Source organism: Sinocyclocheilus grahami, unplaced genomic scaffold (assembly GCF_001515645.1).
Source record: "Sinocyclocheilus grahami isolate Dianchi unplaced genomic scaffold, SAMN03320097.WGS_v1.1 scaffold1656.1, whole genome shotgun sequence".
NCBI lineage: Eukaryota > Metazoa > Chordata > Actinopteri > Cypriniformes > Cyprinidae > Sinocyclocheilus > Sinocyclocheilus grahami.
The window spans coordinates 36,172-62,716 of record NW_015506835.1 but is presented as its reverse complement, the minus strand read 5'-3'; the positions used below and the strand labels follow the sequence as shown (position 1 = coordinate 62,716).

The 26,545-nt window shown below is 33.2% G+C and overlaps 1 protein-coding gene across 1 annotated transcript in view; it reads left to right on the top strand.

The window, feature by feature from the left end:
* The window catches only part of dnajc17 (DnaJ (Hsp40) homolog, subfamily C, member 17), a 28,090-nt gene extending 2,041 nt beyond the window's left edge, over nt 1-26,049 (top strand). Inside the window, exons 2-9 of the mRNA XM_016258201.1 lie at nt 3,585-3,654; nt 10,687-10,745; nt 11,331-11,418; nt 13,427-13,503; nt 14,755-14,854; nt 16,911-16,960; nt 21,198-21,275; nt 25,957-26,049. Of these exons, the coding sequence (XP_016113687.1) occupies nt 3,585-3,654; nt 10,687-10,745; nt 11,331-11,418; nt 13,427-13,503; nt 14,755-14,854; nt 16,911-16,960; nt 21,198-21,275; nt 25,957-26,049 (615 nt within the window). The remainder of the gene's footprint in view (nt 1-3,584; nt 3,655-10,686; nt 10,746-11,330; nt 11,419-13,426; nt 13,504-14,754; nt 14,855-16,910; nt 16,961-21,197; nt 21,276-25,956) is intronic.
* The last annotated feature ends 496 nt before the right edge of the window (nt 26,050-26,545 follow it).

The following is a 26,545-nucleotide window of genomic DNA, read 5'->3' as shown; positions in this document are numbered from 1 at the left end:
TAGGAGCACGTTCAAAATTTTAGGAGCACCTTCTAATCAATAATCCAAAATTGTATAAAAAATGTGCCTTCCCATTACGAAGTGATTGATATTTGACTCCTTAAAGTGATTTACAGTGGAATTTAGTTTTTACCTTTGTAATGGCATTTTTCTAAGTTTATTAAACGTATGTAATCTTTTGTCAAATTCTTTAAAAATCATAGTTTATAAGCTTTTTAAAAGTTTTATTAAAACGACAGAATAAGAACAAGTAGAATAAGAAACATAAGTTACCATTCAAATGAAATCAGTATTAACAAAATTAATCTGTAGAGGTGGCACAGAAGAACACAAAAGTGGTTTGGTGTACTTTCAGACATTTAATGAGGATCAGCGGTGGCATGAGTGCAATTAAATCCATAAATTCATGATGAGATTAAGGTTTTCAATATAAAATTTTTAATATAGAAATATTAAATTATTTAAATAACTGAAAAGACACTTTAAGACTGAAACTAAATCCGCCAGCAGGTGGTGGCAAGTCACTGATTTTATCACTGAATCATTCATTCAATTGATTCATTCGAACGGCTGATTCATTCAGGAATGAATCAAGTGACTGTCTTTATGAATGGGTAATCATGAATCACTGACTCTGATAATATTGCTTATCATATGATATAAATATGAGACCAAACTCATACAGGAGCATTTTTGCCCCAATATCTTGAATTTTAGGGCATAACTGCATTTATGTAACTGTTGCCCTGCATCATATTTGTCAACAGTCAACTGTATGAAATATAAAATGATGTAGAGGACTGGGGGCGGGGCCAGTGCGTTAACTGCGTTAAAATATTTTAATCGCGTTATTTTTTTCATAACTAATTAATTAAGTTAACGCGTTAAACTGAGAGCCCTAATATATATATATATATTAGGGCTGTCAGAGCCCTTGTTATTCTTAATTTTGACATTAATTTTAATTTTTATACAAGACATATATATCGGTTCAAAATATCGGTTATCGGTACTTGACCTGTAACAAATCGGTCAACCCCTAGAAAAGATGCCTATATATATTAGGGCTTTTTTGTGCGTGTTTTTACACATGAATCCAGAAAGATGTGCTTGTAGTTTAGTTTAGCTGTTCAGGATCTGTTCTGCTAACTCGCAGTTGCTGGATCAATGGTGTTTGTTTGGAGCTTTATAGAGTTTCTGTGTTCACTGTGATGCTGTAATATCATTCGCTGAGCACAAAACCTCCAGCTGTGGATTTGAATAGATGCTAATGAATAAAAGTAAATGTCCAGAGGGACGTTTGGCCCGTCAGAGCTGGAGCTGATGTTTAAAAACCCTCCAGCTCGAACCTGATGAAGAGTTTATTAGGTTACAGACATGAATGGCGTTCATCCACCAGCCGTCTGACTTCTGTCCAGCGCACGCATCAAACGTCTGGAACGTCAAGCGTCTTTAATATCTTGAGTAGATGCAATTTTTGTAGCCATTTTCAGTTGTTTTATTAAATTGTGGACTGTGCAACTAGAGATGACATGCAAACTGCAGATAGGTCTGAGTCTAGATAAAGTCAGTGTGTTTGAGCTGCGGTTTACTGATCATGTCTCACAGACAGCGTTACGCCATAGAAAACAGGGATTTCTGGGATTATTTTAACCCTGTGAAGCCTGACATATGAAATAATAGTCAGAAGAAAAAAATATATATACAAAAGGTTTGCATATTAGATTTTTGTTGAAAGTCATATTTGATGCATCAGGCTTTTATTGCTTGCAGTCATAATTTTGAGATAAAAGGCCATAATTATGACAAGACAATTATGAGATGAAAGTTAATCATGACACACCAAGCCATCATTTTGAGATAAAAAGTCATAATTATGAGATAAAAATCAAAATGATGAGGAAAAAAGTAAAAGATATGAGATAGAAAGTCATTATGATTATAGAAAAGACAGGAAAATCTTTTTTTTTTTTTTTTTTATGGAACAGTTCATTGAAACTTTAGACCAAATATTAAAAAAATCTTGTGTTTTTTTAATGCGTGTCGTATTTGATTCCTCAGGCTTATGGTTCATATAGTCTGATATAGTGAGCATATGGAGGAAAAGCAGCTCAATTATATTTATATTTTCTTATATTCATATATATTTAGAGACTCAAACTGAGAAAACATGCAATTTGGTGCAATTTGCAATATTTATATAACATTCTGATGCTTGTAAAATTATTTTTTAACTATTTTATTCTTTTAAACTATTTACTTTTTCTTTATTTTATTCTTGTGAACTTTTATTTATTTATTATCCTTTTAATTTTTGTGTTCTTTCCTTTATTTATTTTTAATTTGAATGTTTATTTATTCCCACATGTATCATTTAGAGGTTATAAATTAATAATAGTTATAAATTATAAGATGGTGGCGGTGGTATTGAGAGTGATCACAAACTTGATCGCTATTGAATCTAATTTTCTTGAGGTCACATTTTACTGTAAACTGAACTCCATTGTGTAGCAATAAACTATTTAAATCATGGGCTCTGATTTATTAGGAAGTGTTTTTACGAGTCTGTCGCTGCATGTTGAACCCCGACAGGCATCTTTTCTAGGGGTTGTGTTTTATGTGTGTTTTTCAGGGCCGATACCGATTATTACAGATCAAGTACCGATAACCGATATTTTGAACCGATATATATGTCTGGTGTAGACTTGTGCCGGTATTCGGTAATGCGATATATCACAGTAATGAATATGCACGATATTGTTATCGTGGGCACTTCTAAATACCGTGAATAATTATATATTACAAATTATTCCAAATTTTGAATGCATTTTAAGAATACATTTCCCATAAACTGGTGAAAATGCACAACACCGCTGTATGCTGCGTGAAAGACGCGTGCGCACTCTGATGTAAATGAGCGCGGATGAGAAGCACACGGCGGAACATGTGAGAGACGCTCTGGATGAAAGCCTTTAATAACAGGATGTTAAAATCGAGAGTTTCAGCTGTGTTATTTAATGAGCTAACATGAACTAAGACTTGTATTTTTAAACAGAGATGAATAACTTCTGTAGCAAATGTAGCTATTGCTGATTGTGAATGTTAATGCATTAACTAAGGTTAACTAATGAGGTCTTATTGTAAAGTGATAGGCCGGTTTGAGTCTCTGTCAGCTGATGGACAGCGTCTAATGAGAAACACACCATTGTCAACCCGATGAGACGTGCGGTTCACATTCCCAAAGGCTCATGGGAGTTCATGGCACATAGACGTGTGCAGTCTGATGTTAATGTGTGCCGTGATTTAGAGGCGGATGATGCTGGGATTTCTGGGTTGCGGTGGATGTGACCGCAGTCTATTGTTATAAAACATCTCTGATGCTTCAGGCCTTTTCCAGGAAAGCGTGAGCTCCTTGGAGTCTTGAGTTATGTCAAATGTTTTGTATATTAACTTTTTCTTGTGAAATAGCTGCAGCAGAAACAATCAAGAATTTGATAAATGCATAGAATGGCATGGCGATATTATCAAGCCGGATGTTTGCGGTGATGCAACTGGATCTGATTCTTCTTTCTCTTCTTTTGCAGATCAAGAAAGCGTACCGACAGAAAGCGCTGTCCTGCCATCCTGATAAAAACCCTGATAATCCCAAAGCTGGTGAGCGATTGAGACAAAACCTGCTTAACTAACTAACTAACTGACTGACTAACTAAAGAAGTAAAGAATAGCAAAATAATTAAATAAATAAAAAAATGGAGACAAATAAAGGAATATATTAGTTGATAATTAAATAATTTCTAATTAAATTCAGTCCTAAATTTATTTCTGTTTTTTTTATTTTATTTTATTTTCTGTATTTATTTTAACTAATTAACATTTTTATTCTTTCTTTCTTTCTTAAACTTTTAAAAACGTTTTATTCTTTCCACTTGTTTTCTGTTTATTTTTTACTTTATTTTATTCTTTTAAACGTTTTATTTATTTATTTATCTAAACTCCCTTTCTTTTTTTCTTTCTTTCTTGTATTTATTTTTGTAACTTTTTAATTCTTTCCTTCATTTTTTTTGCATTTTAACTGTATTTTATTCTTTTAAACATTTTATTTATTTATTTATCTAAACTCCCTTTCTTTTTTTCTTTCTTTCTTGTATTTATTTTTGTAACTTTTTAATTCTTTCCTTCATTTTTTTTGCATTTTAACTGTATTTTATTCTTTTAAACATTTTATTTATTTATTTATCTAAACTTTCTTTCTTTCTTTCTTTCTTTCTTTCCTGTATTTATTTTTGTAACGTTTTAATTCTTTCCTTGATTTTTTTGCATTTTAACTTTATTTTATTATTTTAAACGTTTTATTTATTTATTTATTTATCTAAACTTTCTTTCTTTCCTGTATTTATTTTTGTAACTTTTCAATTCTTGCCTTCATTTTTTTTGTATTTTAACTTTATTTTTGTTCTTTTAAACCTTTAAAAACTTTTTATTCTTTCCACTTGTTTTCTGTTTATTTTTAACTTTATTTGTATTCTTTTAAACGTTTTATTATTTTGTATTATTTATTTATTTATCTAAACTTTCTTTCTTTCGTTCTTTTCTTCTAAATGTTTTTTTGTTCTTTCGTTTTATTTATTTATTCCCACATGTATGTATTTTTCCATATTAAGATACATATATTTATTTCAACAAATTTTTTTTTGTATTTATTCTAACGTTTCTGTCTCTTGTATTATAATCAGGTGGGCTGGACTGGCATGCGCTTGACTTGTTGACTTGTCGCATATATGCTTTATTTTTTTCCTTAAAATTACAAATATTTATAATGGAGTATTTATAATATTAATCAAGATTTCATGCAACAGCCCTGTTTTTCATGATCATTTCCTCACTCTCTCTGATCCTGTGCTGTATGATTAGCTATCATCTGTATACTTGCATAGATCAAGCTGTGGCTCTTCAGGGAGCTTCAAGTTACTTAACACTTAGTGTTGATATGTAAATGTGAGCGGTCATAGGTTAATGAGTGCCTGTGATGTCACATGATTTCTGAATGAATCCGGTTCAGCAAATGCATGTCTGCAAAGTGCACTGTACACTTGTTTGGAAAGATCAAGAAGCATCCTGTTTTCCAGCATATGAGCCTTTAAGAGAAAACCTGTTACTTGTTGGCAGTAAATCATTATAACAGGGCACTAAACTTGGTTGTGAGTATAAGAGCGTGTCTCATGAAAGCCTGTCAAGAACATGATTAGATCATATTTCACTCCCAAATCACAAGAGATTATAGCTTGCAAAGGGTTATGTTTTCATGACAATTAAGTGCAATTAACTCCACCAAATTCTCCTCATTGTCAAATTCTCATTTCTATTAGTGTATGGCAAAAGTTTAGAGTTTATATTAAGTATATCGATTAAGTATTTATAATTTGTATTAGTATTTTAACTTCTGCCTTATTTAAAAACATTTTAAGAAATTGATTTAATAATCAATTTTAATAAAATACATTTTAAAAGTATTTATTTCTTATTATTGATCTTTTTCTTGTTTTTATTATATATTGTAAAATTATTATAATTATATTATTAAAATAATTATAATTATATTATAAAAATTATTATAATATTATATTTAATAAAAAATATAAATGGTGCTTATTTTAATAATAAAATATTTATTAAAATAATGAAAATCTATACTTCATACTAGTACTTTAAATGCTGCCTTATTTAAATTAAAACAATCATGCAAAAATGTATTTATGTATTAAATTATACAGAAATATATTGTTGTTGTTTTCATAGTTATATTATTAAAATTATTATAATATTATTATATTTAATAAAATATAAATGTGCTTATTTTAATAAAAAAATACTTAATACAATAATGAGAATCTAATGTAAGTCACTATAAATAAATGAGTATAGCAAAAAAGAGAACATTTATTCATGCATTACCGTAATAGGGAGGAGTTGCTTAATTGTCGTGAAAATAATGTTGCAATTCCATGAAAACATTAACCTTTTTTTTGTTGCAAAATATATCCTACAAAATGTTTCAGTTGATTTTGGAGGGACATTATTTTCATGAGAGTTCAAGCACAAAGCCAACAACATAAAGCCACTGTAGATCAGATATGGTTAAATTCATGGGTTAAACCAGTCAAAACTAAGCGGGCCAAGACAAGCACAGACTTCCAAACGGAGACCAAACAATCCTGGCAGCTACGAGGCAGCATGACATAAGACGAGACGGCACAAGCGCTCAGGGCTGCAGCATGTGGCTTCTCTTATACCCCCCGTGACTCCGTCTGCCCAGAACATGTGCCTAATCAATGCTGGGAAAATCATTCAGTGTCAGCAATAATGCACCTTGGACGAAGATGGCGTGTTTGAGGGCCGTTTTTTTCCCCTCTGCGGTCTCTGGAGGCCTTCAACAATTCCTGATTAAGTCAAAACTGGGAAACGAGGCATAATGGGTTATGGTGCAGGTTTGCTTTCTCAGAAATCATGGAATATGCAGACTCCCATATGGCCGCTCACGCGAGAGCCGTGGGGTCAGGCAAAGGGCACGGTACACTGGCGGCAGTTTGGAATAATTAGGACTTTTAAATGGTTTTGAAAGAAGGCTCTTCTGCTCAGCAAGCCTGCATTTATTTGATCAAAAATACAGTAAAAAGTGTGAAATTTTTTTACAATTTAAAACAGCTGTTTTCTATGTGAATATCTGTTAAAATGTAATTGATTTCTGTGATCAAAGCTGAATTTTCAGCATCATTCAGTAGGGGTGCTCCGATTGATCGGCTCCCGATCACAATCGGCCGATAATCACTTGGGGATGATTGATCGGCGGTCTCTAAAAAGGCCGATCTCCAAAAAAACGATCTCAAGCTGATGACGCGCCTGCCATGAGAGGTTTAGCTCGACATGCAGCAGCACCGTCTCAGTGTCTGTCCAGCACGGGTGAAATACAGTTCATATTTTTTCATTAAATAACTTATAAAGTAGCTAATTAGAAAACTTTCTGTGAGACATAATTGCACAAACAGCGTGAGTGAATCACCGCGCACGCTCTCTCTTTCTCTCAAAATGCGCAAACGGCTTCAAATCAAATCGAGTCTGCACTATAAGCGAGCTGCACAGTTGACACAGGAATTGTCGCTTGCACAATCGAGGCAGTGACGCATCGTCACTAAAGTTTATAAATTGCATTTCTTTATTATTCTTGCCAGTGTTTAAAGCATTCAGCGCTCGCGTGCTCTCCTGGAGTCAGTACGCTCATGCACACTCGCAGCGCACACACATAACACCAGGTTCACATTATTATACTCCGTTTGCAGTGTGTATGCGGTACGTATTTTATCCGCGCTCATGCTATCGGATTAAAGCGTTCACACTGCAACCGAGACTGCGTTCAGGAGCGGTGCGTCTGCAGCAGTGCAGAGATCGTTTCCACACCGAGTCTATTTTTGCTGCGCTAAATTAAAGTTAAATATTAACTTATAAAGTAAATGTTAACATAGATTGACACGAAAATTAAGTAATTCCACCACAAATGCATATAATTAAAGTCTACTGTGTTTCACAATCAACACATAGGCTATGGCTTGTTGGCTAGGTTTAAAGGAAAAGAGCACTTTTAGATAAACAAGGCAATAATAGATGGCACTCGTGGAGGTATGAAAACTTGTGGAGGTATGAAAATGCAGGATTGCTTGTAATAAAGATTTAAATGCAAAAGAAAAGGCAGTAGAGCTGACTGTTTCTGTCAATGGTTTGTGATAATGTATTAAAAAAAAGTAGTTTAAATGTTTTGCCACTTGCTTGAGCAACTTAATATATCAATCTAGAAGTAAATGCAAAAGTAAAAAGCATTGAATAATGTGTTTCTTACATTTATTGCGTTTAAACACGTCTATGAAAGAGGCACTGTGTAAAAAAATTAATTAATTGCAATGCTGAAAAGGCATTTTAAGTAACAATGTTTGGATTTGAAATCAAAATAATGGATGAATGTTGTGTTTGTATTAAACAGTCACGGATCAGTAGCGGACTCCTGTGTGAAAGCACAGTCTGTGCTGCTTCTGCACGCTTACGTAACACACATGGACTGCATGCACACTGCAAACGAAATATGTGTGAACCTGGAGTAAAAGGCCAGGTTTTCAACAATGTTTTCAGCATTGATAATATTCAGAAATGTTTCTCGAGCAGCAGATCAGCATATTATACTGATTTCTGAAGATCATGTGACACTGAAAATGTGTTTCTTACATTTATTGCGTTTAAACACGTCTATGAAAGATGCACTGTGTAAAAAAAAGAATTAATTGCAATGCTGAAAAGGCATTTTAAGTAACAATGTTTGGATTTGAAATCAAAATAATGGATGAATGTTGTGTTTGTATTAAACAGTCACGGATCAGTAGCGGACTCCTGTGTGAAAGCACAGTCTGTGCTGCTTCTGCACGCTTACGTAACACACATGGACTGCATGCACACTGCAAACGAAATATGTGTGAACCTGGAGTAAAAGGCCAGGTTTTCAACAATGTTTTCAGCATTGATAATATTCAGAAATGTTTCTCGAGCAGCAGATCAGCATATTATACTGATTTCTGAAGATCGTGTGACACTGAAGACTGGAGTAATGATGCTGAAAATACAGCTGCCCATCACAGAAATAAATTATATGTTAACAGAGATTCACATAGAAAACAGCTGTTTTAGATTCTAATAATATTTCACTATTTTTACTGTATGTTTGATCAAATAAACGCAGCCTTGGTGAGCAGAACAGACTTCTTTCAGAAACATTTGAAACTCTTCTGGCCGCTGGTGTTGCGTGCGGACGGCTTCGCTCTGTTAATCGCGCAGGTATCGCTGTAACACGAGTCGCTGGCTCGATGGGGGTCTCTGGGGGTGAAAGCGGAGCTCGCAGACGCTTGTTAGCGGAGAGCAGAACCAGTCGTGCCATCAGTGAGTCATTAGGGGTCCGGCGGCCCCTCGTGTGCTGCGGCGGGGACCCGCGTTTACACGCAGGAGCGCAGCAGGGTGTCATTAGCGGGAACAGCTTTCGTGAGAGCGCCGGCACCCTGCTGTAATGAAGGAAACATGTTCGTTAGCAGGAGTCAGACTACAGCACTTAATTCTTCAACAATAAACCTGCGTAAAGGCCTTGAACCATGCTATATAAAATAGAAAAGTATAAAAAGACAAAAAAAGATTATATTATATATATTTTATAACCTGCAGCACAAAACCAGTCATAAGGGTCGATTTTTTACATCATCTGAAAGCTGAATAAATAATCTTTCCATTGATGTATGGTTTGTTAGGATCGGACAATATTTGAAAATCTGGAATCTGAGGGTGCAAAAAAATCTAAATATTGAGAAAATCATCTTTAAAGTTGTCCAAATGAAGTTCTTAGCAATGCATATTACTAATCAAACATTAAGTTTTGATATATTTACAGTAGGAAACTTACAAAATATCTTCATGGAACATGATCTTTACTTAATATCCTAATGATTTTTGGCATAAAAGAAAAATCAATAATTGTGACCCATACAATGTATTGTTGGCTATTGCTACAAATATCCCCCAGCGACTTAACACTGCTTTTGTGCTGCAGGGACACATATATATATATATATAATATTATTTGGTGGAAAGGGATAATGTGGTGTAAAATTTAAATGTTTGCATTTTTATGTGTCTTTTTTAATGCTTTGTTAAAAATAAAACCACTAAATTATAAATAGTGCATTAAACTTTTTTTTAATTATGTATGTGTGATATATTTATTAATTAATTAGTTAATAATAATAATAAAATGTAAAATTTTGCGGTTATATTACATATAATGATTTAGAAAACAATAAAACAATCAGTAAGTACACCAAACTGTCTTTTAATTGTGTATGTATATCTTAATTATTAATATTTTTATGCATATTTTAATTATTTTGGTGGAAAGGGATACTATGGGGTGAAAATGTAAAGTTTTTCAATATATTAGGGTTTTAATGCTGTGGAAAAGATTAAAACAATAAATAAATAGTTATATGTTAATTTATCATTATTCAAATTGTATGCATATTTTGATTCAATATTTTGGCAGAAAGGGATATTGTGGGGTAAAAATTAAAAATTTTTGCAATTACATTAGGCTTTTTCTTTTTTAAATTCTTTGGGAAAGATTAAAACAACAAATAAGTCATTAAAAACAGTTTGATGTACTGTGTACGAGTATGTAAATAATTTATAATTATTATTATTATTATGAGTATTTTAATTATTTTGGCGAAAATGGATAATGTGGTGTGAAAATGTTTTGCAATTATATTTTTGCTTTTTTTAATGGTTTAGAAAAAATGAATACAATAAAAAAAATTATGAAATACCCTAGAATTTAAAGTTGTTGAAATTGGTGTTGATATGTAAATGTGTGCAGACACTGAGCTGTTGAGTTTCAATAAAAGTTGTCATGTGATCTCTTCAAAATAGTAATAAAAATCTATGATCCGAGGCCTTTAAATAAATCATCATATCCCATTTTATAAGTTTGCATTGTTTCTTCGGGGATGTTCAGTTGACTTTGAATAGATAGGAGTTATTATACCAGTGCAAGAGTTTTTACTTTGTTTTACAGTCAAATTAATGTGATTTTTTTCTTCTTCGTTGCAGCGGAGCTCTTCCACCAGCTGTCTCAGGCTCTGGAGGTTTTGACAGACGCCGCTGCCAAGGTGAGAATCACCTCAAACATTTGATATGCATCATAAAGCACAGTTACATTAGACGAGATCAATCATTTTGACTCCATCGTCTGCAACAGTATTTGAAGGCCTTGCATCTAATAGGGCTCCTCGGCTGTATCTACATTTTTTAAATTTGCAAAACAGTAGGAGTGCCCATAAATTAAATAAAACAATTATATATAAAAATATAATAATTAAAAAAAAAAAAATTCTATAAGTTTTGGGAATGTAATGTTCTTCCAGTAGTTTGTGGATTTTTAAAAACTCATTATTTCTACCTGACACTTTTTTTTTTAATCTGGCGTAACTAGAAAAATGCACATTCATAATACAGATTCCCATGGCAGTTCATTTCCCGTGACTTTTCTAGGTCTAGAAATCACAGTTTTAAACACTTCTATATGCATGTTTTCCAGGAACGCAGAAAAACCGAAATGAATTATAATAAGAAATGTCTGATCTGTTGTTTAAGCCGGTTTTTAAGTCATCTTGAGGTCCTCTCGCACTGATATAGAAATACTCGATGTTCTTCATCGGGATGTTCATTTGTGCATTTGTTTTTCTTTCTTTCAGGCTGCTTACGACAAGATCCGTGCTGCTAAAAAACAAGCCGAGGAGAGAAACCGAAAGCTGGATGACAAGAGGAAGAAGATTAAACTCGGTCAGCCACTCTTCATCAAGTACACTCATTTCTGCTCCGTTATTATGGGAATACATCGATTGTGTGGAGGGATGTTTCTGCCAAGAAATAAAAAATAAAAAAGTTTTTTATCTCACAGTTTAGAGATTTTTCTCACAATTCTGAGAAAAAAGTCAGAAAAGCAAGATATATTCTCATTCCTTGCAATTCTGAGTTTACATCTTTTACGTTATTATGGGAATACATCGATCAGTGGTGGACGAAGTGCACAAATCAAGTACTTGAGTAAAAGTACAGATCCGTATAATAAAATATTACTCCAGTAGAAGTACTCAGTTTTCAATTTTACTCGCGTGAAAGTACAAAAGTACTTGATTTGTTATGTACTTAAGTAAAAATCACTTCCCACTTTGATAATTACTGTAGTTACCATGTTCTGAACATCACATCCTTTCTTTCCCCCTCAGATGTAATCTATCTAGGTGGTTGAATACAAATATTTGGACTTTATAATTTTTTTTAATTACCTAAATTTAGCACCAGCAAGCTCGTTAGCTAGACAGTTAGCATCAGCTAACATTATTGACTTATTTTCAGTTAACATTTATATTTGTCTACTCGGCTAGTTTATCCAGATACATAGTAACTTAGGCTATGTGTGCTGACAAACAATATAAAAACAGACGTCACATAGGGCTAAATGCATAGCATTTTAGTAAAACTGCTAACGTTACAGCAGCGGGGAAGATAAACGTGCATGAGTTATTTTATTTAATCTGTTATTTTAATGTTTTTGGACCCTAAAACATAGAGACTCTGATGTTGATGTGTCTGCATTCAAGCATTTCAGTGGACTGATCACCCTTTACAGCAGATTTAGTTCACAAACAACTGACAGCTTTGACCTAAATATGATTTTCAGTTACAATAATTAATCCTAAAATTCGAGCTTAATAACTATTTTAACAGCATCAGACGCGCGCGCGCTCACAAGATCTCCCGGTTCTTCCTTGTGAGTTCAGTTCACTGGAGACTCGCACTAAACGGTTCATTTGAATCAGTGAGTTGTCGACTCGAGAACAGCTGCAATAGGATCATTCTAATTCGTGAATGAATCGTTTGGTGCGATTTGCGAACCGATTTAAAAGGTTCATTGAAAAGAATCAGTTCGTTCATGAATCAGACACCGCTTCTGCGTCTCGGAGCACGTGATATATTATAAGGAGTAACGATCATTTTTAGGAAATGTAGTGAAGTAAAAAGTACGATCTTATGCAGTAAAGTACAGATACTTGAAAAATGTACTTAAGTACAGGAACGAAGTAAAACTACTTCCTTACTGTTCACCACTGAAATCGATTGTATGGAGGCATGTATCTGCCAAGAAATAAAAAATAAAAAAGTTAATTGCGGATTTTTATCTCACAATTTAGACATTTTTCTCACAATTCTGAGAAAAAAAAGTCAGAAAAGCAAGATATATTCTCATTCCTTGCAATTCTGAGTTTACATCTTTACGTTATTATGGGAATGAATTGATTGTATGGAGGAATGTTTCTGCCAAGAAATAAAAAAGATTTTTATCTCACAATTTAGAAATTTTTCTCACAATTCTGATTCCTTGCATTGCAGTTTACATCTTTTACAACTTTTTACCGTCACGGAATAAAAAATAAAAAAGGTAATTGCAACTTTATATCTCACAATTCAGACTCTTTTTCTCAGAAGTGCGAGATATAAACCTGCAATTCTGAGAAAAAAGTGATAATGATGACGAGATGTTAACTCGTGTTTGCGAGATATTAACTTGCAAATCAGAGAACAGAAGTCTGAATTGTGAAAAAATAAACTCACAATTACAAGTGAAAATTTGCAGTTATCTTTTTTATTCCACAGCAGAAAGGTAAAAAAAACAAAACAGAATTGTGATCTAAAAAGTCGAGGTTACATTTTTTTATTCCTTGGCAGAAATGGGCTGCTATATGATTGTCTGTGTAATGCGTATGACATTTTATTGTCTGTTTTGTAGATTTGGAGGCGCGTGAGCAACAGGCAGATAATGTGAAAGTAGAAGAGGTTAAAATCACCCGCACGTTAGAAGAGGAGGTAAGAGCTTCATTTGATCTGTGTGAAGTCGAATATAACTCCATTAAGTGCTTGTGATTTGTGTGTTGCAGCCTAACGGATGGCTATTTAGTAGTAGGAAAGTGCTTGTAAGTCCCTTCAAATGTACAGTGAGTTATTTGGGATGCATTTTCTTCTGCTAGATGACTAGTAACCAAGTACAGCTGATATCTACTTTTTTTTATAATGCATTTGGCGGATGGTTTTATCTAGAGCGAATTACATTGCAATTAAAAGAACAGTTCACCCAAAAATGAAGATATGCAGAAAATGTGCTCACCTTCATACCATCCGAGATGTAGGTGAGTTTGTGTCTTCATCAGGTTTGTAGAGATGCAGCACTGCATCAGTGTCTCAGCAATGGATGCTCTGCAGTGAATGGGTGCCGTCAGAATGAGAGTCCAAACAGCTGATAAAAACATCACAATAATCCACAAGTAATCCACAGCACTCCAGTCCATCAGTTAACATCTGGAGAAGACAAAAGCTGAAACACATCCAGCATTAAGATGTTTTTAACTAAAATACGAGTCCATAATAACGCTTCCTCCAGTGAAAAAGTCCATCAAAATCCAGCCACATATGTGTTTAGAGCTGTTTAATCGCTGCTTGATCTGTGCAGATTTCTCTCCTGATTCAGACCAGAACACTTTTTCACTGGAGGAAGCGTTATTATGGATTATGGACTCAATGTATTTAGTTAAAACATCGTAATGCTGGATTTGTCTCAGCTTTTGTCTTCTCCAGATGTTAACTGATGGACTGGAGTGCTGTGGATTACTTGTGGATTATTGTGATGTTTTTATCAGCTGTTTGGACTCTCATTCTGACGGCACCCATTCACTGCAGAGCATCCGTTGCTGAGACACTGATGCAGTGCTACATTTCTCCAAATCTGATGAAGACACAAACTCATCCTGATCTCGGATGGCCTGAGGGTGAGCGCATTTTCAACAAATTTTCATTTTTGGATGAGCTATTCCTTTAAAATGCATACATTTCGATCTATGTACAGTCACGTTCTCACTCTTCTGTCCTGAATCTGCCTGTAAGCGTGCATCAGTGCTGCAGTAATGTCTCGTTTGATTAGTGAGCAGCCAATAGGTGTCAGTGTTTGTCGTGTGGAGTGACGGGTTACTGCGGGTCAGGCCGGCTGAATTGCACCGAGTATTGTTTTGCTTATGCATATAATAATTCTGGGAATGCGTGTGGTTGCGTGTTTCTGTGTTGTAGATCATCCGTCTGCGGGAGGAGGGATCACGAGAACTACAGGAGCAACAGAGACTCATACGAGAGCAGATCCAGAGAGAGAGAGACATAAACACAGGCACAGGTGCCTAAACACACACATTTACATTGATGCATTTGGCTCATGCATTTATCCAAAGCACTTGCACATTGTGTTGAAAGCATATATTTTTTCTTTTTATTATCTCGTTAAGTATGCTTTATGCATGGTGCTCCTAGCAACTCCAGGGTCATAGGTTTGATTCCTAGGAAATGCATGATTATATGCTTTATTGCTTAAATGCATTGGAAGAGACTTTAGATAAAAGCATCTGGCAAGTGCATTAAAATATAAAAATGTTAAATTTTATATTTATATATTTTTATTTAACATTTACCTGTCTAAATGAGGACATACCATCCTAATTTCTTGTAATTTTGCTATTAAACTAAATAAATAAAATAAATAATATTGCTGTTACATAAATAAACACACACAGATCTTTAAAGAGAGAGTTCACCTAAAAATAAACATGCTTTCACCGTTTGCTCTCCCTCGTGTTGTTCCAAACTATCTGCACTATTAATCAAAACTGCTGTATGGTTTAGTGCAGTGGTTTATCATTTGAAAATGAAGAAATTAGTCATAAATAGTAGTATTATAATTTTACAGTTGTTCTTTAGATTAAAATTATATTATTACAAATTATATTATTATCATATTATTTGCAGTGAAATATTACAATGACAATATTTCTTATGTTGTTTAATATTTAATTAAATTAAAATAATTTAGTTTTAATTATTTATTTAATTGTTTATTTTGTAATAATAAAATGTGATTATATATCAATATGACTATAAATTAATAATAATAATAATTATTATTATTTAATATTATTTATGACTATGTATTATTCATTAATAATAAAAATAATGGTTATTATTATTATTATTATTATTTTTAAATTGTATTATATAGTCATATTGATATGTAATCACAACATTTTTCAGCCCTACAAACAAACAGAGCAAACTTAAAGCTCTTTTTATTGCATTTTAAATCACACTCACAATTTTTATCTGAACCCCCCCCTCCCCAAATAGTGCAACCCTATTTCATACCTGTTTCTTTCTTCTATTGAACACAAAGACGATATTTTGAAGAGTTTTGGGAATCAAACAACATTGGACCCCATTGACTTCCACTGTGTGGACAAAAAAGACTGGGACATTTTTCCAAACATTTTTCCAAACAATTCACACAGGTTTGGAATGACATGAGAGTGAGTAAATGATGACAGAATTATTATTTTTGTGTGAACTGTCCCTTTAAGACCTAAATTACAAACCTGGAGTTACACAATCTTTTTATTGATAATTTCCTCATTAGTCCAAGAATCATGTTTATGTGCCTTTAATCCTTTAATCTGCCCAGTAGTTTGTTTTATTGTGATTGTTGTGTTGATTTCTGGAATGCACACTGCTCACAGCATCAGAAACAGCTGCTGCGTTTGCTTTATAACCAATGCAGGGAGTATAAATAGATAATATTGTCCTTGTTACTGTAAATACAGATTTTACGACACGCAACACACAGCTGCTCATTATTGCGTCTCGCAATCTCTCTGCGAGATCATTTCAGTCTGATCTGAAGGGTTTGAGCGGCACGTTTCAGCACAGATTTATGAATCTGACACAGTGTTAAATGATACAAATCATTAGAAATGAATAAATAGAACATAACAAAAATTATGATTCATCAAACTGTGCTGGTGTTTGGTTTGTTTATTAGAGAGCTGATCAATATTGTGTTACAGTTTTAGTGCAGCAGCTGAAAAAGATAAAATGAGACCTAAGGAGACTTTTTTGGGGGGGTGAATTAAAAAAAATATTATATTTACATTTACATTTAATCATTTAGCAATGTTTAATATCTCTGTAATATTAGTGCATGGAGATGAAAGCGTCTGTTCTGCACCTGACGCATGAACGTCTCGCGTAAATAAGTGCTGATGGGCAAATCTGCACAGAATAAGACACTCGACTGAGGGACAGTAAAAGAGAGCTCTCGAGGGCTCTGCTGTGAATGATACCTGAGCTGATATCAAACTCATATTTCCTCTCTGTTTTCTCTCTACGTCCTCATTTGTCTCTCACAGACTCTTCAGCAGTGCATCAGGGTAACAGCAACGTGACTCCTAAATTAAAGGTACGTGCATAGAAGTGAATGGCAAAAAAAAAAGGATGAATAAAAAAATATATGCATAGAAGTGAATAAAATTATATTTATGTGCATAGTAGTGAATAGTAGAATAGAAAAAAAATAAATGAAAAATAAAATATACATATGTATAAAAGTGAATAGCTAAATTGAAGAAAAAAACAAAAAAACGAACACATGTGATCCTGGACCACAAAACCAGTCTTAAAGGTAAATTTCTCGAAATTGAGATGTATACATCATCTGAAAGCTGAATAAATAATCTTTCCATTGATGTATGGTTTGTTAGGATCGGACAATATTTGAAAATCTAGAATCTGAGGGTGCAAAAAAATCTAAATATTGAGAAAATCATCTTTAAAGTTGTCCAAATGAAGTTCTTAGCAATGCATATTACTAATCACAAAGTTAAGTTTTAATATATTTACGGTAGGAAATGTACAAAATATCTTCATGGAACATAATCTTTACTTAATATCCTAATGATTTTTTGCATAAAAGAAAAATGTATAATTGTGACCCATACAATGTATTGTTGGCTATTGCTACAAATATTCTAGCTATCTAAACTTAACAGTTAATTTCATAATAATTTATTTATATTTAACAAATAGTTAAATTCTGCCCCTTAATTTATTAATTTATATTTTATATGAATTTATATATGTAAAATAAAAAATATTGCACACACACACACACACACACACACACGCACGCACGCACGCACGCACGCACGCACACACACACACACACATATAATATATATATACTAGTCAACATTTGAAGTGGATCAAAACCTTTCATCAAAGTTGTCCTAAAACCTAAAAGCGTTCTTGTCTTAGGTAAACTTTGATGAACTTTTTTGATCCACTTCAAATGTTGACTACTGTATATACAATATATAAAATAAATTAAATTAAATACATTTTTATATATAATTTATTTTTAATAGGTTATTCACAGCACAAATATATAGTTGCTTTCTTGAGTCGCACGCAAGCAGGCTGCTTCAGAAAAACTCAAATGAGATCCATGTTTATGTATGTTTAATATCTCTGTAATATTAGTGCATGGAGATGAAAGCGTCTGTTCTGCACCTGACGCATGAACGTCTCGCGTAAATAAGTGCTGATGGGCAAATCTGCACAGAATAAGACACTCGACTGAGGGACAGTAAAAGAGAGCTCTCGAGGGCTCTGCTGTGAATGATACCTGAGCTGATATCAAACTCATATTTCCTCTCTGTTTTCTCTCTACGTCCTCATTTGTCTCTCACAGACTCTTCAGCAGTGCATCAGGGTAACAGCAACGTGACTCCTAAATTAAAGGTACGTGCATAGAAGTGAATGGCAAAAAAAAAAGGATGAATAAAAAAATATATGCATAGAAGTGAATAAAATTATATTTATGTGCATAGTAGTGAATAGTAGAATAGAAAAAAAATAAATGAAAAATAAAATATACATATGTATAAAAGTGAATAGCTAAATTGAAGAAAAAAACAAAAAAACGAACACATGTGATCCTGGACCACAAAACCAGTCTTAAAGGTAAATTTCTCGAAATTGAGATGTATACATCATCTGAAAGCTGAATAAATAATCTTTCCATTGATGTATGGTTTGTTAGGATCGGACAATATTTGAAAATCTAGAATCTGAGGGTGCAAAAAAATCTAAATATTGAGAAAATCATCTTTAAAGTTGTCCAAATGAAGTTCTTAGCAATGCATATTACTAATCACAAAGTTAAGTTTTAATATATTTACGGTAGGAAATGTACAAAATATCTTCATGGAACATAATCTTTACTTAATATCCTAATGATTTTTTGCATAAAAGAAAAATGTATAATTGTGACCCATACAATGTATTGTTGGCTATTGCTACAAATATACCCCAGCGACTTAACACTGCTTTTGTGCTCCAGCTCACATATATATACAGTATATCTAAAATATGTTTTTTAGAGTCCATATGCTTATATTTCATGTTTCATGTTCAAGTGTTTTATTTTGATCATTTTCTGATAATTTAAGATATTATAAAATATGAAACTACTGTGTATATATATTTCATATTCATATATATATATTATTTTTTACTTTTTTTATCATTTTAAATGTACAGTCATGGCCAAAATTATTGGCAGTGACATAAATTTTGTGTTTTGCAAAACACACAATTTATGTCACGGCCAGTGATTTTGGCCACGACTGTACTTTTATTTAGTTTTATTGAAAATGAATGTTAAATGTGTTTTAAAATGAAAACATAAACATGCTTCACATGCATATGCAGCTTTCCAGTGGACATCAGTCCTGTTTGGACCTGATCCACGCTGAGCAATAATTCTCATTAATGCTCTGTTCCTGTGCTTCAGTGTCATCGTTTCGTCTGGAGACTCATATCTGTGGAAAACCAGCAGGACTGTATTTCCTTTGGAAAGCTCTCAGTTTTCTTCATTAGTGGACGGAGGGAGACGTTAGCTAATGTGTTTATGTATTTAATCTCATTATTGTGTTCCCGGTTGATCCGAGCGTCCCATCCTCCGGTGAATTAGCGTCATGTTTGTGAGCTCGTTCAGCAAAAATAAACAGCAGCGCTGAATTATACTGATGTACGGTTACGTTACGTGAGGTTTGGCTTGAACTCAGTCTTAAATAGTTTTCCCAGCAGTCTCTGATAGAGTTTCAGACGGATCTGTGCTCGTGTGTTTTTCTTTAAAACTCATTCGTCTTGACTTTCTCAGAGGAGTCTGATTAAACGAGTACAGGCCCTTTAAAACTAATTAGCTTTGCTCTTTAACTGGACCTCTCCATTAATTAAAGCCGAGTCCTCGAACCGCACTCGTGTTCACTTTCTTTATTAGAGAGCTGATAAATATTGCATTACAGTTGATCATTGGGCCGGAGAAATGAAATTAATACTCCGCATGAGGCATAAGCAGACACTTTTTGAGAGAATCTTACCCAAAATAAAATAAATAAATAAATAAATAAACAAATATGTATATTAATGTGAATGCTAAATAATACGCTGTAATATATGTGATATTATATTATATACATTATTATTTACATTAATATTTATATTTATTACCCAAACATTAAAAATAAGAACAAATAAAGTAATTAAAATAAAAGGAAAATAAGCAAACATGTAAATAATATTATATATTATATGCATTATTTATTATTTACATTAATATACATATTTATTACCCTATTAAAAAAATTTATGTAAAATTAATGTAAAGAAATATAAATTACATCTCTTTCTTTCTCTAGATATCTGTAATTATAAACAAAATGGTATATATCAGTGTTATTTTAGTTTTATTGAGATACTATCATAGTTTTTATTAATATTTTGAATCAGTTTTTATTTTTCTATTTCTATTTTAATTGTAGTTTCTTTTATTAATTTTGTTGTGTTTGTCATTTTTAGCAGTTTAAAAAAAATGGTATATATGTCTATATAGTTTTTATTCATTTTTATTTCAACATAAAAATATTATATTTTAATGGTTTTAATTTTAGCTTTATATATATATATATATATATATATATATCTTTCTTTTTTCTTTCTTTGCCATATAAAATCGAATGGTATTTATTTACGATGGTCTCTGAACATACTGCAATCAGCATAAATAAAAAAATAATAATTTAAATAATTAATAATTAATATTTTTCAGCATTTTTTTTTACGAGTCATACGTTTTATTTTTTTCAATGGGCAAACAATATATTTAATTTACAGATAATTAAATATTTTGTAAACCCTTCCTCCTAGCTCACCCAAACAACGTGTCAGGTACAATTATTTGTAGATTACTATCATAGATCTAACAAACACAAATAAATGAAATAAACTTAAATGATAACAGAATAAATCATTAACATTCTTACAATGTCTCACCACAAGGACTTTACTCAGCATCTTCAAGAAATGCCAAATATTTCCCCCGTCTTCTCTCGTAAACATCTATTTTTTAGAGTAATCTGTACGACATTTTTTCAAATGCTGCCACCTTCCCCAATTCTTGAGAAGATGGCGAACCTGCATTACAGTGATTTTTACGTTACAGTATGAGAACCGAAGAAGAAAATGTCATAATTTTCATGAAAATGATCACCGCAGACCAGAGGTCCTTATTTATGTCATCTTTAAGAAGCGCGTTGCATTGATGCTGATTTGCTCTGTTTGATTCCCGTCCTCAGCTGAAGTGGAAGTGTAAAAAAGACGATGCCAGCAACGCCGGCTATTCTCACGAATGCCTTCAAAGCCTCTTCCAAAAGGTGAGTCTGGAATGGTTTGATTGTTCTCCAGCTGATGGCTGCTGATGAGCTGAATCTGATCAGCGTGTGAGAACGTGACCTCGTGTGTGAATGAGCAGTTCGCTGTGGTTAACGAGGTCTGCATGACATCAGCCGTTAAACGCTTTTATTCCCCTCGTGTGTGAGCTCCATTAAGTTTTGTAGCAGCGCAGAACGCTGAAGGCAACGCAGCGCACATGCCACCGTTACGGACACGTTTAGTGCCGTCTGGGGACTCGCTGGAAATGTGCTCTTCACATGCAACTAATGACGTCTGATTCAATTAGCCTCTTTCACACTTCCGTGTTTCTGGCTTCCGGATTGGCGCTTGCAGGGTAAAATGTTTCCGGTGACAACAGCGGCCGTAATGAACAAGAATGAATTCGAGAAGTCTTTCTTTACAAATCAGAGATTATGAAAATGCTTGAACTGCTGGTACTTTACTCTACAAAGCTCGGGTCATCAAATACAAGTTTGTTTAATTCTAAATGGTGGCAGTTATAATTCAGTTTGTTTTGCCGTTCTGTCCGTTTGGTGCTGGCTGTGCATTATGACTTTCCACATTAATTGTTTTCGCTATTATTATTATTTAGTGCTGTGAAACGATTAATCTAAATAATTTCTTTAGCTTGTTTATTTTCATATAAAAATACGGCATGCAGTTGCATCAAACAATGGTATAAACATCATTCAATGTAAATTGTGATAATCATAATTAATAATCGCAATTACAATTTCAAGGGAATAATCGACAATTATGATTTTTAGGTGTATATGACTTTCTTCTTTAGACGAATCCAGTCGGAGTTGTATTAAAAATGGTCTTTGATCTTTCAAGCTGTTTCATGGCACTCAGCGGGTGTTGCATGCTTCAGTCCAAAAGAAGTTAAATAAAAAGCGCCCATCCATAAAAAAAGGAGAGAGATCAAAACAAAACAACGGTCACTTATTAAACGAGGATTTGTAAAGAAGATTGTCAGAGGATTTCGATATGAGCCAAGAGGAGACTGGAAACATGAATTACTTTTTCAAAATCTTTAAAAGAAAGAAAAGGCTTAGCTTTTAGAAAGCAAACGCAGCTGAAAAAAGCAAGCTTTGACAACTGAATTTATTTGACGGTCAAACTTTAAGCCCTCATCAAAAATGAAGCCCAGATTTCGAAATTTACCCATGATTTCAAACACAGAGACATCCCACCTAAATCCAGTTTTGGGGAATTAGAAAATTCAGACGGACTAAAAACTATAATTTCAGTTTTCTTTTCATTGAAGATTAAAAAATGTAATGAAAGCCAAGCCTTCACATCCGCCAAACATGCCATAAGAGACTCAAGACACAGAATTGCGTTTGACAGGCAAATAAACCTGTGTGTCATCCACATAACAGTGAAATGACAAACCATGTTTTCTAAAAATCGAGCCAAGAGGGAGCATATAGATAGAAAAGAGCAAAGGAGCCAAAATAGAACCCTGGGGAACCCCACAGGGCAAAAAAGCTTTACTCGAGTAATGTTCACCCATCTTGACTGAAAAACTCCTATTTGCAAAATACGATTTAAACAAATCTAGAGTGACGCCTCTTAAAGGGGTCATATGATGCTTTTTTTAAAGATCATTATTTTGTGTATTTGGTGTAACAGAATATGTTGACATGCTTTAATGTTCAAAAAACACATTATTTTTCAAATACTGTACATTATTGTAGGTCCTCTATGCCCCGCCTCTCTCAAACGCTTCGTTTTCTACAAAGCCCCTCCTTCCGACAAGCGCAGTCTGCTCTGATTGGCCAGCTGACCCAGTGCATTGTGATTGGCCGATCACCGCAAGCACTCGTCGGAAATGTAACGCCCCTTACCATAATCGCGAGCTTCATCTTTCAAAATAAATGTAAAGACAGAGCCTGAGAGGGGAACAGAGTCGTGTGACAGACACAACTATTAAACTAATAACAAAACAGTAGCTGATTCAGAAGCGCCAGATTGTCAGAGCAAAGTCACAAAGTCCCTGACATGCTGCTTCAACACTAACTGCGGTTACTGAAACCACACCTTCTTTCTTTGCTGCACATTTGGGCGCATTATGCTAATATTTCCACATAGTGAGGTAGATATGTGGGGGCGTGTTAGAACGAGGCGTTTTAGGGGGGCGTGGCAGAGTCTTAACTTTGATAAAGAATATCTCTTTGGTTTTGAGACTTTAGTCTTTGCAACTTCAGGGATCTTATCTATGCACAATCAGCTTGTAACACTCCAAAGAGAAAGAACAACTTGAAATCGCATCATATGACCCCTTTAAAACAACGCAATGTTCTAAACGATCAATGAGAACAGCATATAAGTTACTAACAAGTAAAATGTGATGCATTTGTTGATTATATAGCAACAACTTGGAAAACAGACAAAACAGAAAAGGTAAGAAGCATTATTTGAGAAAAGGGCATACTAATATAATAGGCACAGACCTGCAACAGAACTAACTAACTAACTTTACCCTGCGCTAATGTAATTTCCGTTTTTTGTGAAAAAGGCTAATTGTCTCAAGCATCAGTGTAAACAGAAGACTCGTGAAATGATCTTGCACGAGTGAGGATGGTGTAAGACTGTGTTTTGGGCCGCCAGCGTGGGTCGAGGCCTTGGGAACCTCTGGAAACGTCTGGATGGATGAAATAGGCTTCCTTTGGGACGCACTGCTTTGTCACTGTTGGCAGGTTTTCCCCGTTTCTGAATGTTAAATGCATTCTGCTTTTCCCAGGCAGCCGTAAAACTGATTTCAGAGACGGCAGATTCTCGGAAACATCTTCCCGATGCTCACGGTTTCTTAAAAATGCTGGAACGTGGAGGGAATGTTCCACGTGTTCTTCACAGCTCAGGAAAGCTGTGAAGAGCAGGTCCAAAAGAAAGAAATAACAAATTATGTTTTGTGTAAAAAAAATAAAATAAAAAAAAAGAGAGAGGAAAATAATTTTTATATAAAGTAAGATACATATTTAGAATTTTTTTCGTCATGAAAATGTGACAATAAATCATTGAAAAGGTGCTAAAATAGATTTTACAAAACAAAATGTTATGTCTATTTTAAGAACTTTTTTATTGCATGAGATAAACTGCCTTGAAAATTTTAAGATGTAATAAATACAAAAAAAAAATAATAATAATAATTTCCCCCCAAAAATTATGGTCCTATTTGAACAAAAATTTAAATAAATAATTAAATAAAAAATCATGTTTTCTGTAAAATAAAGTTTACTTTAAGCTGATTTTGGGGATTTATTGCATGAGCTAAACGGTCATGAAGATGTGAATGTAATTAAATCTAATAATAGACTTTATTTTGCAGAAAACAGTCATTTCTTATTCTGATATTGAGGTTAAATATTTTGTGGTCATATTTAAATACAAAATCAAGAGACAGAAATAAAAAATTATGTTTTATGTAAAATAACATCTATTTTAAGACATTTGTTTTGGTATTTATTGCATGAGTTTACTGTCATGAAAATGTGACAATACAATACATTTTTACAAAAAGACTGTAAAATTTAGTTTTTTAACTTTTTTTGTGGTTTAATATCTGTGGTTAAATTTTGTGGTCATATTTTTTTTACAATTTTTGCAAGATGAAGTCTATTTAAGTCATTTTTAAAGGATTTATTGCATGAGCTTAACTGTCATGAAAATATGACAATACAATAACTCCTAAAAAAGTCCTAAAATAGAATTTATTTTACACAAAACTTAAGTTTTTCTTTTCTTTTCTTACAGATTTGTTCTCATATTTAACCACAAAAAAAAAAAAAAAAATGTTTTCTGTAAAATGAAGTCTATTTTAAGATCTAAAAAAAAATAAAAATAAAGAATATCTTATTACTTTTTAAATTTTTCCGTTAAATTTTGTGGTCATATTTAACAAAAAAAATATATAAAAAATTTCCATAAAAAATGAAATCTATTGTAAGACCTTTTCTTAGAATTTATTGTATTTTCATGACACTTAAACACGTTTCCTTGTGATTCTCATGACTATAATATGACAAATTAAATATTATTTTATACTGTAAAGTAGACGCTATTTGACAGGTATTTCTTGTACTGCCTTTAATTTATGCTGATTTAAATAAAACTGTACTTTATTATTGTAAAGTAAGACATCCAGACATTTCACCTTTGGGAGGAAAATGTGCATTATTGTCATAACAATACAAAAAAATCCTCGGTCTTTATATTTTTCTTTTAAATTTTGAGGTGAAATGGCGGTGTTTTCATAGCATTCACTCCCAGAATGCCGCTGTAATAATGTTTGAATCAGTGTTTAGTCTGGATGTCCTCCTTTCCGAGGGTCAAAGGTCAAATACCGACTCCAAATTCACTCCCAGAATTCCTGATTGTTTTTCGTCGAGCTGGAGGAGTGGATGAATTTCTCATGCTCTGAAAAGAAATAGAGGCCGTCCTGCTGATTTATGACAGACGTTTAGAAGCATATAAGACTTGGCAAGAAATTATTTACTCTAAAAATAGTCAAATTAAATCTGATTCTTCAGGGTCACCGTCCTTCTCACGGTTTTATGTTCTGCTTCCCTCGTTTCTGGCCACACAACATCCAAAGCAGAGCTTTTTGCCCATTTTTGCAGCGCTCATGGTTGAGTTTTAATGATGTTTGCATTGCAGTATGGAGACGTCTTGAACGTTCTGATATCCAGTAAGAAGAAAGGCAGTGCCGTGGTTGAGTTTGCATCAGCTAAAGCAGCTGTGAGTATTTGACATCTCCAGATACTCAACAAAACACTGTTTTTCTGTTTTATTATGCATCATTTTCCAAATAATTCAGTCTCATGTTGAGAAGAATCTCATCAAAACATATTGGAGGGTCATATAACAGCCCCAAAGACGAATAATCCATATAATATTATTTAAAGACAATTATTTTATGGACAAATTTTCATTATTGTAATGAACCTTTCACTTTTTTATCTAATATTTTTAATGGTGATTTAGAAAAAAAATCTCTTCATAAATATAAAGAATATATATATATATATGAAGAGATTATTTGCAAAAACAGATTACTCAGATTTGTAAAATTTTAAAAAATCATGTTTTTTGTGATAAATAATATTTTTATAGTGGGGGTTTTTTTGTGTTAGTTAGCTGTATTTTTTATTTATGTTTAACCTAATCAAAATAACCCAACTGCAGTTTGATTGAGATTAATTGGAATGCACAATAAAAAAAAACAAGATTTTTTTTGAAAACACTA